Genomic DNA, 14888 nt, shown 5'->3' on the forward strand with positions numbered 1-14888 from the left:
GCCAGGCCTGCAGGTTGGGGAGGGGCACTGGGAGCCAGGTTGGTCTCTCTCTGGTCGGCTCACAGCAATGCAGAGGTGGGACAGAGGGACAGAAGCCAGTGTCCCCGCTGTCCTGTCCAGGGCTCCAGCTGTGGCTGAGCCAGGTCTGGCTGAGCTCTTGGCGGGAGCTGGGGGGTTACCCAGGCCCTCAGGAGCTGTCTTTCCCGGCATTAAGGGGCCACCCCCACCCACACTCACTCCCCATATCCCAGGAAGAATCGCGCTCATTGGCCGTCAGCCTTACATGTCCTACTTAGAAAAGCTTATGCTCGGGAATCCGGAGGGAATGGAATAATGCTAGAGCCTTGGTTCCGAGCACAGCTTGTACAAACCACATATGTACAGTGACTCAAGCATCAGGGGAAACGCCACACTTCGTCCAGCTCCCTTACGGCCATAACGAGCCTGTAAAAAGATTCCTTGAAAACAATCTAAGTTAAATGGTTCTCCTGGGTGACACGAAAGTGATGTGCAAGTCACAGTGTGCAGAACTGCTTGCCGTTTGCCGGGCTTTTGAGTGAACCGGATGGATGACTGTATAACAGCAAACAAAATCAGGTGTGAATTGCTTCAAGAGTTTCTTTGCTCTCCGGTGCATGAAATAACCGTGAGTGAAACCCACCCAGGTTTTCCGGGCATCCGAGGCATCAGCGGACTCCACGGCTTGCCGGGCACCAAAGGCTTTCCAGGATCCCCAGGTATTTAATCCTGCCCCAGCCACGTGACCACACCCAGTGGTGGGGGGGCAGGGGCTAGTGGGGGACGTCCTGGACCTGGGGGTTCAGGGAGCAGGATGGCTCCGTGCGGGCTGTGCGGCCCTCCCGGAGGCCACCTGGGCTCCCCCGTGGTGCTGCAGACTGAGAGAGGTTCCAACTACAATCACATCCGGGACACTGAGGCCGCACGGCCAGCTGGGATCTCCACGGCCGGCCTCTGTTCCATTCCCGAGTCTTGGTGCTCAGCATCACTGGTCTTTTGCCTCCGAAGATCAGCCTGCCATGGCTGAGGATGCTAATGTCACCGCCGTGTTAACCCTGCCGCAGGTGTGGACGCCCACGGAGACCCCGGCTTTCCCGGTCCTGCCGGGGACAGGGGTGACCCAGGAGAGGCCAACACCCGCCCAGGCCCTGTCGGAGCCCCAGGACAGAAAGGGGAGCGAGGAAATCCAGGTGAGGCCAAGGACCAGCCAGCGGCACCAGTCCTGGGGTGTCTGTGAGTCCGAGAGATGGATGTGGAAAGGTCCCTAGAAAGTGCCAGTTGCTTTGCAGACAATTTCTTGCTGCAAAACCCCTTGGCCAGCCCTCCACCCTTATACTCTTAGAATCCATCAGGGGTTAGTGAGTGACCACCCTCTCTGGTGGGAAGGACACGTTCCCACCTGTAGGGACCACACTCTGTCCCCTGCCCCATGTCCCCGGGGCACCTGCACAGTGGTTACCCGTCACAAGCTCTCAGTGTCAGACGAACACGTAAACACAAGCATTACAGTCACCGAGCTGAACCCCGCAGGCAGGTCTGGCCTGTGGTAGGAGCCAACCAGGGAAAGGTGTCTCACCTGCTGAGAAAGGGCCCCACTCCCACCCAAGCCCCCGGCACACGTGCTTAAGTCTGACCTGAGGTGGGAAACGTTTCCAGACGGAAGTCCGATCAGTATCTAGGGGCAGAGCGTGTTGAAAGTATTACAGTGTCATTGAGCGTTTGCTTACTGACGATCCGTGGCCACCAGCACATCCAGCACATGAGCGCAGGCCTCTCACACGGTGGCCCAGGGCGTGCTTCGGTCAGGATACTCTAGTAAGCTAGAGCCGGCAACCCCATAGAGTAGTCAGTACCCAAGGAAGGCAGCGACTCGATCCCCCACGGAGGGCAGCCGGTGTCCAGAGGCTCACCGACCACATCGCCTGATTCTCCAAGGTCTGTCACTGCCCCTCTTTCAAATAGCTGGAAACTCCAGAATTCCCTGATATCTGAGCTCCACAGCATTGACCTGAAGGCAAGAGAATGAGGAGAGGCTCAGCCAGCCGGGGCCTTAGTATGAGCCCTGAGAGGCTGCACGGTGCTCACACAGCCTCAGTCGGGGTCTGTTGACCGGCACATTCCCCGCTCGGGGGGTAAGGGTTGGTCCACCGGCACAAGCCTCCTTAGAGCCCCCCGGGGAGCTGGCAGTGCCCATGACTTTGAAGTCAGATGCCTGCATGTGTGTTCTCATTCTGCCTCTCACTTGGTACGACCTTGCACATGGCTTTGCTTATAAAACGAAGGTAGAAGCCCACCTTCTGGGTATCGAGGGGATGCGGTGAGATAATACAGGTGAGGCTCTTATACATAGAGGCCCAGAAAGCAACGCTCGCTGGCTTCTCTACAAGGCCTCCAATTAGCATTTTTTCAGAGAGGAGCTGCCCTCTGAAAGGGGCGGGGGAACGCAGCCCGGGATATGGAGGTGAGGCCGGGCCCAGGGGACAGAGGGAAGCAAGAGGCACGGACAGTGCTCACAAGACTTCAGCTGCGCCCTGTGTCCTGAGGCACACCGACTGGTGCACACGGCACACTGTTCAGGCTCAGAAACGGGCAACAAGGGATAGGTTACGGTTCCCGGCAGGACAGAAATCACCTCTCTTACTCCCCTGTTTATACCTCGGCGAGATGCCTGCCGCAGAGTCAGTGTTCACGGACATTCGTTGGAGCAGAATGTTGTGAAACTCTTTGTGACCGCCACAAAGTCGAAAGACTCCGCCACCCCGCCCCACGATCCCATCGCACATTAACTGCGCCATCTGTTTCCCAGAATTCTTGAACCTACAGTGTAGCCCCCCGCACTCCATCAGAGGGACCCAGAATGTGCAGGCTCCCACACGGCCCTGAGGCCTCGCAGCTCTCTGTAAAGCAGCTGTTCCCTACGAGGGCCTCGTCTCGCATCAGAATCACGGCAGTCCAACAAGCTGGTGGTTTCCAAGCAGACTCTGGGCTCTGCCCACTGGGCCACAGCCTCTGGCCGTCGTGAGGGAGGGAGACTTTCCACGGAGACATCCCCAGACAGGCCGGTGAGGACACACTGTCCTCCGAGGATGGCGGGTGACCGTGAGCCATCATTGTCCCTCCCGTGGCCCTCACCTCAGGCCAGAAGTGCAGATTTGCAGCCGAGGCCCCTCCTGCCGCTGATGTGGGGCTCAATTCATGGTTTGCCTGTGCAGGACGGGTTTTCATCAAACCTCCATCAGTCGGGGGTTTCTTTCAACACTTAGGAAGATCCATGGGCGCCAAGGAGGGAACGGGCTTATGTTGACCCTGATTCCAGCAAACTGAGCCTGGGTCACTCAGAGTGTCATTAACAGAGGCCCAGTCACTGCGGTTTGTTGTGGGAATCCAGCCGCTCTGGATCTTCTGACTCAAGAGTTTCTGCCATTATCCACTGACACTCGCTGCCTGTTTCGGTCACTTTGTGACAATAGTTAGACACAGCTCAGTTGGTGTTGTTTTCTGTCAAACTACAGACAGCAGCTGGCCGGTCCCCACAGGCCTCGTAAACCCGCTTGCCCATTGCCTGTAATCGAGACAAAGACGACACCTTTCCCAGTGTTCCCCCTGGCGCGTTTCTCCGTCCGCTGTGCAGAGGCACGCGCTGTGACGGGTATCAGAGCCACGGTGTGGCTGAGGACCAGCCAGGAGGCTGCGTGGGGGGCATAGGAGGTGGCCGCTGGCCCCTCAGTCACGCGGATTTGCCCCATGCTGCCCAGCTCACCATCCGCCCTGGAGGAGACATGACGGTCCCGGGACACCGGGACGCCTCTCTGCACCTCCAGACTGTGGGAGAAAACAAACACCAGTCTGGCAATTAGGAGAGAAACTGACCGCCTCCCCACTGGCAGCGCCCATGCCCGCCGAGCACGGACAGGCACCTGTGACCATCGTGCGGGCCGACACGCGGGACCAGGGGGCTCCCACAGATCTGCTCACATGGGGACTGTCCTCCACGGTCTGTCCTCTGCCAGTGCCTGAGGCCGGTCCTGTCCCATGCCGCAGTTCTGTTCTGCGAAGCAAATACCAAGTGAGAGATTCTGAACCAGGGACTCTCATGGAAATGCAGAGTCAGGCTCCTGACAGCCCCTGGTCACACGTTCACCAACTGACCTACACGTGACCTTTTGCTCTCATGTGTTTCTGTTGAAAGACACCTTATTTGATGTGTGTTGTTGATACGTTGACGTGGACCTCGCGGCCACCGGCTCGGTCTCTTGCCCGAAGGAAGCCCCTGTGACACACGTGTCCTCTGTGAGCACGATCAGGAAGGAGGGGGGACAATTTAACAGTGAAATCACCAATAAGAAGCCCAGAAACATAAAAACCACAGCACTAAACAGACACAGGAAGAATCCTTGTTGACACTTGGAGCTGAAACGAGGACATCGGCAGATACGCAAGGGTCTGCCTCTTCTGCTTGTCCGGGAGGGACGCCGGCACTGAGAGCGCATCGCCAATAAACCCCGCCGAGTACGTGGATCGGCGAGCACAGAACCCGCGAGCGGCGAGGACGGCTGTGCAAAGCTGGGACCCAGGCTACCGAAGGGAGGGCGACAGGGCAGACTGGGAGCGTCCGTGTGGTCCTTCTGGACCAACAAGAGTGCTAGCCACACCCGGAACCTTCCATCCCAACCCAAGTGCTAGCCAGCAACAGAGCCAGCCTTCCAGGGCCCAGGGGCCATCCTCAAGTACCACAGCCACGTCGGCTGAGCAAGATCCGTGGGACCCTCCAGGCAGCAGGAGGGGCCGGTGGCTTCCCCACGCCTGCAGTGTGGCACGGTCCCCACCTCCCCTCACTGCCCCTCCTTGGCGGCTCTGCTCCTGGACAGGAGGGGAAACGATAGATTGAAAAGTTGGACGGTGATGGCAAAACTGACTTCTTCTGTTTCTCTCCGAAGGGGAACGAGGCCCAGTCGGGAGTCCGGGACTGCAGGGATTTCCAGGAATCACCCCACCTTCCAACATCTCCGGGTCACCTGGTGACAAAGGGGCGCCAGGCATATTTGGCCCAGAAGGTAAGCAGGACTCCTGTTTCTGTGTGTTGCAATCTGTGGGGCAGGACCCGGCGGTGACTGGATTACTGTAGGGATGGGACAGACTCTCACTGCCACCTTGAGGGACATTGTGCAAAGGGAAATGGGCCACACGCGCATGGAGGAACGAGCACTGTGTGATGTCACTGGTAACGAGTCCCCAGAGCATTCAGATCCAGGGACGGAAGGGAGAATGGGGGGAGCCGGGGCTGGAGGAGGCGACGGAGAGTCGCAGGTGAATGGGGGCAGAGCCCCGCTTCCGGAAGATGAGAAGGTCTGAGGTGGACCTTCTGGTGTGGCAATGGCCACACAGGTCCTTCAGTGCCCTGAAGTACAGGTGTACTCAGTGCCCCTGAACCGCACACTTAGAAATGGTTGAAATGGGGGCGCCTGGGTGGCTCAGTTGGCTAAGCGTCCGACTTCAGCTCAGGTCCTGATCTCACAGTTCATGGGTTCGAGCCCCGCGTCGGGCTCTGTGCTGACAGCTCAGAGCCTGGAGCCTGCTTCGGATTCTGTCTCTCTCTCTCTCTCTCTCTCTCTGCCTCTCTCTCTCTCTCTCTCAAAAATAAGCATTAAAAATTTTTTTTATTAAAAAAAATAAATGGTTAAAATGGTAAGGTTTACGTTATGTATATTCTACCACAATAAAGAAAACTCGTCCAGTGTTAGACATGCCAAAGACGCCCCCAGACAGGGGACTCGACACCTGGCCCCCCGGGCACTTCCTGCAACACATGCCAGTGCCGGTTGGCCGTGCCCGCGCCCTCCTCCTGTGTAATGTCTTTCTGGTGACGCATGTCGACAGGTTATCGAGGGCCCCCGGGGCCACCTGGACCTGCTGCTCTCCCTGGAAGGAAAGGAGACGAGGGCAACCCAGGAGCCCCAGGAAACCCCGGGACCAAAGGGTGGGGCGGGGACCCCGGGCCCCAGGGCCGGCCTGGCGTGTTCGGGCTCCCGGGAGAAAAAGGTAACGGTGCCCACGGAGGGAGGGCTCCTCTTGTCTCCTCTTGCTGGGGAGGCTGGCGGCACCAGTCAGGGCAGGAGGCGGGGGGCAGGGCTGGAGCCCCCACACAGACATGTGAGTCCTCTGTGTCCTGCTTGTCTTGAAGGACCCAGAGGGGAGCCAGGACTCATGGGAAACACAGGAGCCACAGGGAGTGTGGGCGACCCAGGCCCCAAGGGGCCCAAAGGAGACAGGGGACTCCCAGGTGAGTGGCCTTCGCACACGCACACAGCCAGCATCTCAGGTGGGCGGCCCCAGGACTGGGCTTCAGGACGATCCCTGGCCCTCCGGGCTGGGGGACCCCTCCGAGGCCTCCCTCTGAAGTGCCACGCTGGGACCCTCTGTGGCTCCCGCCGTGACTGGGTGACTGACAGCCACCGGTGAAGGGAAGGCCCTTAGCGACCTCGCAGACGGGTTATTCTCTAGATGGCAAGATGGTTCCAGAAAGCTCCAAGATTGGGTTCAACGGATGAAAGCAATGGAATACAGATCATTGCAAGGAAGCCAGGGGGCGCCCCTGTGTCAACTGGCCTTTCTTTGCCCTTTCCAGGTGCCCCCGGTTCTGTGGGATCCCCTGGGATTGTGGGAATCCCCCAGAAGATCACCGTCCAGCCAGGGCCAGTGGGTCCACACGGAAGGAGAGGCCCCCCAGGGGCACAGGGAGAGATGGGGCCCCAGGGCCCCCCAGGAGAGCCAGGTAGGAGCCCTGCCGGAAAGCCGCCAGGGAAACGCCTTTTCCTGCTCGCGTTCTTCTCGCTTGGGTTTCCTCTCCGGGAAGCCTGTGTTGAGCATCAGTGACACTGAGCACGGTCACGCCTTCCATGGTGCTCACACCCGTTTCGTGGCTGTGCAGGTTTCCGCGGGGCTCCAGGGAAGGCAGGGCCCCAGGGAAGAGGTGGCGTTTCTGCTGTTCCCGGATTCCGAGGAGACCAGGGGCCCATGGGACAGCAGGGGCCCATTGGCCAGGAAGGTGAGTGACGGACAGAAAGGGGGCAGAGGGCAGGGGGGTTCTTCCAGGTCCACTGAGGGTCTGACCAGTGTCCTGTGGTGCGTGGGGAGGGATGAGCCAGCACCCAGACGAGCAGAAAGACGCTGCCCCTCACTCAGGCTGTGGCGCTCAGTAACAACACCTGTGCCCATGAGGGCACCCGGTCCAGAGTCCCCAGACAGGCCGGCCCCCTTGCTTCCACTGACATGTCCGCAGGAAGGAGGCAATCAACGCGCTTCGAGAAACGGGCTTTGTAACGATCTCAAAGGTCTGGGCCAGTGAGCTGAAGGAAAGCAATTGTGTTAGTGGCAGCCATCGTAAAGTCTGGTGTCACTGATTTCTTAAAATGCTCTGTATGTACGCAGGGCGGGATAGGCCAGAAATACCAGCAATCTGTGCACAAAGAAGTAGATTTGTTTCAGTCCCCTCTGAGCTCACTCGGAAACAGTGGCAGGAGTGAGTCACATTCAACTGGGGTGCACAACCGGTGTCCCCATCACAAGAGCGTGCAGTCCGCTGTCCTCCGCACGGACCCACCCACGGCCAGGAGGTTGCGGGCTCCGTGGGGGATGTATGTCCAGGGACACACGTGGGCAGAGGGGAGTCATCCAGGCTGGGAGACCAAGCAGCAGAGGTGGAGGGGACGTCCCGTGAGGAACGTGAGGACAAGTGGAAGTGTCCCTTGGGGGGAGGGGCAGGGAGCAAGGCAGGATCAGCACGGACAGCTGATTCCCAGTGTTTGAAGGGTCGTCTTGTTGGAGGCACAGTAGATGTTCCGCTATGCTCCAGGGGCAGACTCGAGCCCTGGGTGGGCATCGTGGGAGGCAGAGTTCTAACCCAGACGTGCCCAGCCACGGGGCTCTTGGGACAGAGGAGGCCCGTTTGTTGGGTGGGGGTGAGCCACAGTCCTCTGGGCCCTTCGACTGGCTCCGCACCTGCCCCTCGTTCAGGGCCCTGGCAGGTCCTCCAAGGGGAACAGCCAGTGAGGGCCAGGCTTCAGGCAGAAAGCGGGCAGCAGCCGCCGCAGAGGCCAAGGTCCACACAGCAGCTGAAAGGCGGGCACTCTCTCCCGGGTTCTAGGGGAGCCAGGCCGCCCAGGGACCCCCGGCCTGCCCGGCATGCCCGGCCGCAGCGTCAGCATCGGCTACCTCCTGGTGAAGCACAGTCAGACGGACCAGGAGCCCATGTGCCCCGTGGGCATGAACAAGCTCTGGAGTGGGTACAGCCTGCTGTACTTCGAAGGCCAGGAGAAGGCGCACAACCAGGACCTGGGTAGGTACCGCCCGGCCAGCCCCGGCCAGTTCGGCTCCTGGTCAGCGTCGGCAGCTCTTGGCTGGACAGGCTCCTGCCGATCGAGGGCACTGGGCCCATGCACATCCCTGCGCTTCCAGAAGAGATGAAAATGGCCTTTGAGACCTCCAAAGCTCAGGTCAGGACCACAGAGGCCACGGCCTGCACAGGCTCAGGGGTGGCCCCGCCTGCCTTGGAGGCCACTAGAAGCTTCACCCCCAGCTTGGCTTTTCGCCGCAGGCTCTGTAAACGGTCAGGCTGGGGCCGTGAGGGGCAGAGGGTCACACAGGGCCCCCAGGAGAACAGATGCGCATTCAAGTAAGCCTGGTTGCCAAAAGGAATTGAAAGGACTTAAAAGCACACAGGAAGTGCAGCGAGCACACGTGAAAAGTGGGGGAGGGGCAGGGGTGCCTCCGTCCGAGGGGCCTGTGGTAGGGACAGGGGTGGGGAGTCCCTCAATCCGACCCCGACGCTGTGTGCACATTCCCGTCTACAGGTTCCACTTCCGAAATAAGTTTAACAGAACACAAAGCGGGACAAACGCACAGGGCCAGGGCCTAAAACGCAGAGCCGGGAGCAGGGCCTAGGCGGTGGGGCCCGCGCTGGGCAGACTTGGTGGCAGGTGCCCACACGTTGTCCCCAAGCCCAGTAGGCAGCCCATGTGAGCAGGGAAGACTGTGCAGCTCTAATTCATCCTCTCTGCCCTGAGATAAAGGCAACCTTTGTACCCAGGAGCAGGGGAGTGTTTGGGGTTCGTATGGCCGGAGTTCCTTCGGGGAGGGTCCCTCAGGGTGCAGGAAGCCAGGCCCTTATCTTGGGTCCCATCAGGGGTTTCTCGGGGCTGGTCTTGAAGACCCCCAAACAACACAGGCCTCAGCCAGGTGCTAGTTCATGAAGACCCCACTCCATCCAGGGATGTGTGTGAAAACTTCTAGAAGGGCAAGGCTGAAATGGCAGGGCAGACTCCAAAAAAAGGAATTGGAAACCTCTAGCTCGGTCCCCTGTGCAGATCTGAGCCCTGCTGGGTGGCTGGTGGGCAGGTCCGTGACGTGGGGCCTCTGGGACCTGGCCGGGCCTGGAGGGGCATCTTCCCAGCTACACTCAGCTGCGACCTCTTTCCACAGGGCTGGCGGGCTCCTGCCTGGCTCGGTTCAGCACCATGCCCTTTCTGTACTGCAACCCGGGTGACGTGTGCTACTACGCCAGCCGAAACGACAAGTCCTACTGGCTCTCCACCACGGCCCCGCTGCCCATGATGCCAGTGGCCGAGGACGAAATCAAGCCCTACATCAGCCGCTGTTCCGTGTGTGAGGCCCCAGCTGTCGCCATAGCGGTACACAGTCAAGATGTCTCCATCCCCCACTGCCCAGCTGGATGGCGGAGTCTGTGGATTGGATATTCTTTCCTCATGGTATGTGGTACTTGCCCGCTTTCTCTGTCTGAGCATGGAACTGGGTGGAAATCTAGTTCCTCTCCCCAACACACCCTGCCTCTGGAAGAATAATCACACGGGACAGTTGTTCAGGTTGCACACTGCACAAGGGCATCTGGCCCAGGGGATGAGAGCTGGAATTTTTGCCTAGGCACTTTTGCCTAAGCACTTTTGCCTAAGCACTTTGCGAACTGAGCCATGTCAGGCATGGGCTGCCCCACCCACAGGGGCCCGTGAATTTGCCATCAGGCCACTGTACGGGCTGCAATTAGGATAAACTGGGCCACCATGATAGCAACCCTTACGGTTTTCCTGATTACTCCACCACTGTAGGGAGAAAGGAAAGGCCAGTGACGACAGTAGGCCTTGTGTTTATATTCGTTATAACTGCCATAAGTCATAAATCATATAAATAATATAACATGTAAGCAATAGGAAAAAGTAAGTATTCATATCTAAATATTTTTAGAGGTATCATTGCTGCAATAATTCGAAGCACAGAATACTAAGTTCTGTGCAAAGACAGGCACCTCCCTACTTTTCAAGAAGCTGATCACGGCCACGTAAGGTGACTTTTGAGGACAGAACAACCCTGTGTGGTTACACGTGCCATCGGGGTGCGTCTGTGTGCATGTGTGCAGGTGTGTGTGTGTGTGTGTGTGTGTGTGTGTGTGTGTGCGCGCGCACGCGTGCGGACTAAAGTCAGAGCCCTTGCCGGCCAGGCTGTTCCCAGCTCTGAGGCTTCCCGCAGGGTGCTTCCTCCTGACCCTGGCCCGACGGCTCCCTCGAGGTGTCCTTCCAGGGCGGGGCCCTCCCAGGCCAGCCTCCGCTCCTTCACGCCAAGTGGGGCCTGAGGCTCCCTCCCACACCAAACGGACTGTGGGGCTCTGGGCTGGGGGGGCTCCTGCATTCTGTGAGCGCAAAAGCCTTTTTCAAAGCTTCTTGTGCTTTTGTGGCTTTGTTTAAAGAGGTTGACCCGGGTTACCCGCCCAGGACGCCCCAGAACAGCCTCCTTTTTTTCCCTCACACTGTGGCTGAGACACATCCCTGTCCCACAAGCCACGGGGACAGTGTGTGTCCCACCAAGCCTGGCGGCCCATTTCGCTATGAGCTCCGGGCCCCGGTGGTCCCGTGCGTCTTAACAAGAGCTGCCGCGCTTGTGACACCACGAGAAAGTAGCAGGTGACAGAAGTGAAGACGAGGTCCCCTCTGACGCTTCCCGCCTCCCGGCCAGCAGCCACACGGTCCTCTCAGGTGACCAGCTGCCTAGTTAACAAGCCTCTGATTGAAAAAACAATCATTACACAAGTAGTACCTGTTGGTTATCGAGACACCAGCAAGTGGAGATTTCCAGAACCACTCCCAGTCTCTCTCCAGAAGAGCAAGCGAGGAGGAGCTGTCGGGGCCACTTTCTTTCTGCCTTATTTTTACCAGCCTCACGTGTGCCCTGCATGTTGACTTTAGTTTTCCTTTGAAAAAAGAAAAAAAAAAAGCAGTTCACACGTTGGCATCTGTCCTGCCAGGTGAACACACTTCATCCTTTGAATAGATGATTCGGGAGACGGTGTTTTTCCCCAAGACGAAGTCAGCCGCGTGTGCCGGTTATAACCTGCTTCTGCTCTGGGCTTCCCTTAAGCTCAGGCGGTGCGCATGGGCTCACGTCCCTGTCCCTGCACCGTGCCTGGTGCGTGGGCCACCCTGGTTTATTGCAGGCGGTCTGTATTGAAAGCGCAGACAAACTCCGGGCGGTGTTCAGCTGGGGGGGGCGGGGAGGACGGTGCATCAAAGAGCCCGGGCCGTCCCCCTGCGGGCGCGCTCACAGCCCTGCCCCGTCTCCCTCTGTGCAGCACACGGCGGCCGGCGACGAAGGCGGTGGCCAGTCGCTGGTGTCTCCGGGCAGCTGCCTGGAGGACTTCCGCGCGACGCCCTTCATCGAGTGCAACGGGGGCCGTGGCACCTGCCACTACTACGCCAACAAGTACAGCTTCTGGCTCACCACCATCCCCGAGCGCAGTTTCCAGGGCTCGCCGTCCGCCGACACCCTCAAGGCGGGGCTCATCCGCACGCACATCAGCCGCTGCCAGGTGTGCATGAAGAACCTGTGACGTGCGGGGGGCCGCGCCCCGCACGCGCTTCTCGGGGGGCTACACTCGGCCGGGGGGGCCACCTTGGTGCTCACTCTTAACTTATTACCTCACACGCCGCCCCCAAAACCGATCTCATCCTCTCTTTCAAACTCTGACGGAAAGGCTGCCAAAGGAATTGAGCGCCAGCGCTCACACCAAACAGCCCGTGGGCACCCGCAGGGGCTTCGGCACTGGCGACACCTGCCTCCCAACAGAACGGTCACCCGCCCGAGCACCCCCATCAGGCCGTGCCACAGTGCTCTGCACTAGGTGTAGCTGATGTCTCCACACGTGCCCTTAGAGTCCCTGTGCTTCCAGACCCCGCAGACGACCCGCATTGTTGAACCCGCCTAATGGGGTGGTGTTGATAAGCGAAGCGTGTCGCCAAGGGCTCCTGAACCCCTCGTGCGGCTCCCACCTGCGGGTATCCGGGCCTCCGTGCTGGCAGCTCTGTTTCCTCCCAAAGACCCAGGATGTGCCTCTTAACCCCTCAGGAAGGCCAGGTGTGCCTTTTAAGACTTTGATGGTCCCACATGAGCTCTCTTCTGTCCCCACCCCCCCCCCCCCGCCACGTCTTCACAGACCATCGGGAGACCTCTTAGCCACCTGTTGTCAGCCACGCCATGTGGCACACTGTAGTCAGAAGTGATGTGTCTACTGCCCCAGGTGGCCCCGGGGACTTACCCTCCATTCTTGGTGACTCATACTCCTATGACATATCTAACCTCTGTAACAAACACACAATAAAAGTTGGTTTTGAGCTTTTTATACCCCAAGGTGTTGACGGCCTTCATTCTCCCACGTCTGTCAAGCACAGTTTGCTTCACGAACCCCACACACCCGCCACACCCCTCCCCGGGTCTGTGGTGTCGCTTGTCAGGGAGGTGTTTGTGTTTGCAGTGTGTTAGGGCCCACAGGAAACACCCCAGCCACGACTCACGGGGCTCAAGAGAACGGGCGCCTCACAAACACACTTCCCAAGTCATCTGGTTAGTTCTGACAGAACGTCCCAGGTCAGATCTCCGTATTTCCAAGAAACCCCCAAGACACATCTCTGGAACCTGGCAGGCCTCTGGGAGCCCAGGCCAGAATTATTTCCAGCCTTTAAAATGCAGTCTTGGGGCACCAGCTGGCTCAGTCAGCCAAGTGTCCAACCTCGGCCCAGGTCACGATCTCATAGTTCAAGCCCCGCGTCAGACTCTGTGCTGACAGCCCAGAGCCTGGAGCTGCTTCGGCTTCTGTCTCCTTCTCTCACTGCCCCTCTCCCACTCTCATTCTGTGTGTCTCTCCCTCAAAAATCAAAAAAAAAAAAAAATTAAAATGCAGTCTCATATTGGGGCACCTGGGTGGCTCAGTCAGCTAAGGGTCTGACTCTTGGTTTCAGCTCAGGTCATGGTTTTCAGGTCAGGTCAGCTCATGGTTTTGTGAGTTCAAGCCCCACGTCAGGCTCTTCATAACAGTCTGGAGCCTGCTTGGGATTCTCTCTCTCTCTCTCTCTCTCTCTCTCTGTTCCTCCCCCACTCACACCGTCTCTGTCCCTCTCAAAAATAAACTTAAAAAAAATTATAGAAAATGCAATCTCATGCTAAATTTTTAAAAAAGACTTCATGTATTTTTAAGTAACCTCTACCCCTGATGTGGAGCTCAAACTACTGACCCGAGATCAAGAATTGAACGCTCCTCCAACTGAGCCAGTCCAGCACCTCATATTAAACGTTTCTAGGAACTGTTTCCACGTAACTAAACGAGTATTCCGCATGATACTGTCATTCGAAATAGTTGAGCAACCACCCTGCACTGTCCCCCAGCAGCTGACGGGGACAAGGACTTTGCCCAGGAGGGTTTTTGGGGACACGAGTCCCGATCAGAGGATGGAGGGGGCCTGGCAGAGTGACTCCAGCAGAGGATGCGGTACTGAGGGCTCTGTCCTGCAGGGACCCCCCAGGAAGGCCACGGGAGGAGTCTCAGTCTGTGCAGCCGAGGCATGGAAAAGGGACATTTCCCTCCGCCAGCTCTTGCCCCGGGGGGTCGTGGGCTGCCCACCCCCCCAGGTCCCTGGCTCTCCCGTGTGTGCGGGGCTGAGCGGCGTCCCAGGTAGACGCGGCAAAGAAGCAGTGGAGCTGACACGGGTGCTGTGTCCTACACCTGCTCACAGATGGTTTCCATGGCAACAGTCACAGCACCCCCACGGGATGTGAGGCTGTGAGGCCAGGGCCTGAAAGCGGCCCACACGGCGCCCCCTGTGGGAGGCAGCTGTTCATTCCAGTCTCCGGTCGCCACGATCAGGGGGCGGCTGTGAAGTGCGGCACAGTCCCCAAGATCCCTGCCCGACTCGGCTTAGGTGTGATGCCATGAAGGACAGGGCGCTGGGCACCAGCATCCTCCCTGGTGGGACACACTCCCCAGGGGCCCCTGATGCCCGCCCTGCCTGAAGGCTGACCCTTGGTGGGGGCTTGCCAAACAGACTCACGGGAGGCTGGTCTCCATCCCACAGCTCAGGTTCAAGAGCACAGGGCGGCTGGACGGAGGTCATGTGATGATGTAAATCGGCCCTGAAATTGTAGCTGCTGCCACAGAGGCTGTTTGGTCACAGGGGTCAGGGTCTGGCTTCCCTGTGGTGGGAGTGGGGGGTTCCCATGCTCTTCCTGGAGCTGACTTATCCCTACTTCTATGCTTAGAAAAAACGAATGTTGGGGCGCCTGGCGGGGCTCAGTCGGCTGAGCGTCCAACTTCAGCTCAGGCCATGATCTCGCGGTTCCTGAGTTCAAGCCCCGCGTCGGGCTCTGTGCTGACAGCTCAGAGCCTGGAGCCTGTTTCAGATTCTGTGTCTCCCTTTCTCTCTCTCTCTCTCTCTGCCCCTCCCCTCCTCTCTCAAAGTAAATAAACATAAAAAAGAAGAAAAGAAAAAATAAGTGATCCCTGCAGAGTTCCTGGAAAGGGGATTCTCGTGTCCGGATTT

The 14888-nt window shown here is 58.6% G+C and overlaps 1 protein-coding gene across 2 annotated transcripts in view; it reads left to right on the forward strand.

The window, feature by feature from the left end:
- The window catches only part of COL4A2 (collagen type IV alpha 2 chain), a 172749-nt gene extending 160050 nt beyond the window's left edge, over window positions 1-12699 (forward strand). For both annotated transcript variants that reach the window (XM_053217819.1, XM_027065217.2), the window contains exons 39-48: window positions 666-737; window positions 1083-1208; window positions 4956-5072; window positions 5896-6057; window positions 6200-6298; window positions 6644-6790; window positions 6947-7063; window positions 8162-8353; window positions 9496-9782; window positions 11651-12699. In XM_053217819.1, coding sequence (XP_053073794.1) covers window positions 666-737; window positions 1083-1208; window positions 4956-5072; window positions 5896-6057; window positions 6200-6298; window positions 6644-6790; window positions 6947-7063; window positions 8162-8353; window positions 9496-9782; window positions 11651-11908 — 1577 coding nt within the window. In that variant the 3' untranslated portion in view covers window positions 11909-12699. The remainder of the gene's footprint in view (window positions 1-665; window positions 738-1082; window positions 1209-4955; window positions 5073-5895; window positions 6058-6199; window positions 6299-6643; window positions 6791-6946; window positions 7064-8161; window positions 8354-9495; window positions 9783-11650) is intronic.
- Window positions 12700-14888: the final 2189 nt, after the last annotated feature.

This window comes from Acinonyx jubatus, chromosome A1 (assembly GCF_027475565.1).
Source record: "Acinonyx jubatus isolate Ajub_Pintada_27869175 chromosome A1, VMU_Ajub_asm_v1.0, whole genome shotgun sequence".
In the NCBI taxonomy this organism is placed as follows: domain Eukaryota; kingdom Metazoa; phylum Chordata; class Mammalia; order Carnivora; family Felidae; genus Acinonyx; species Acinonyx jubatus.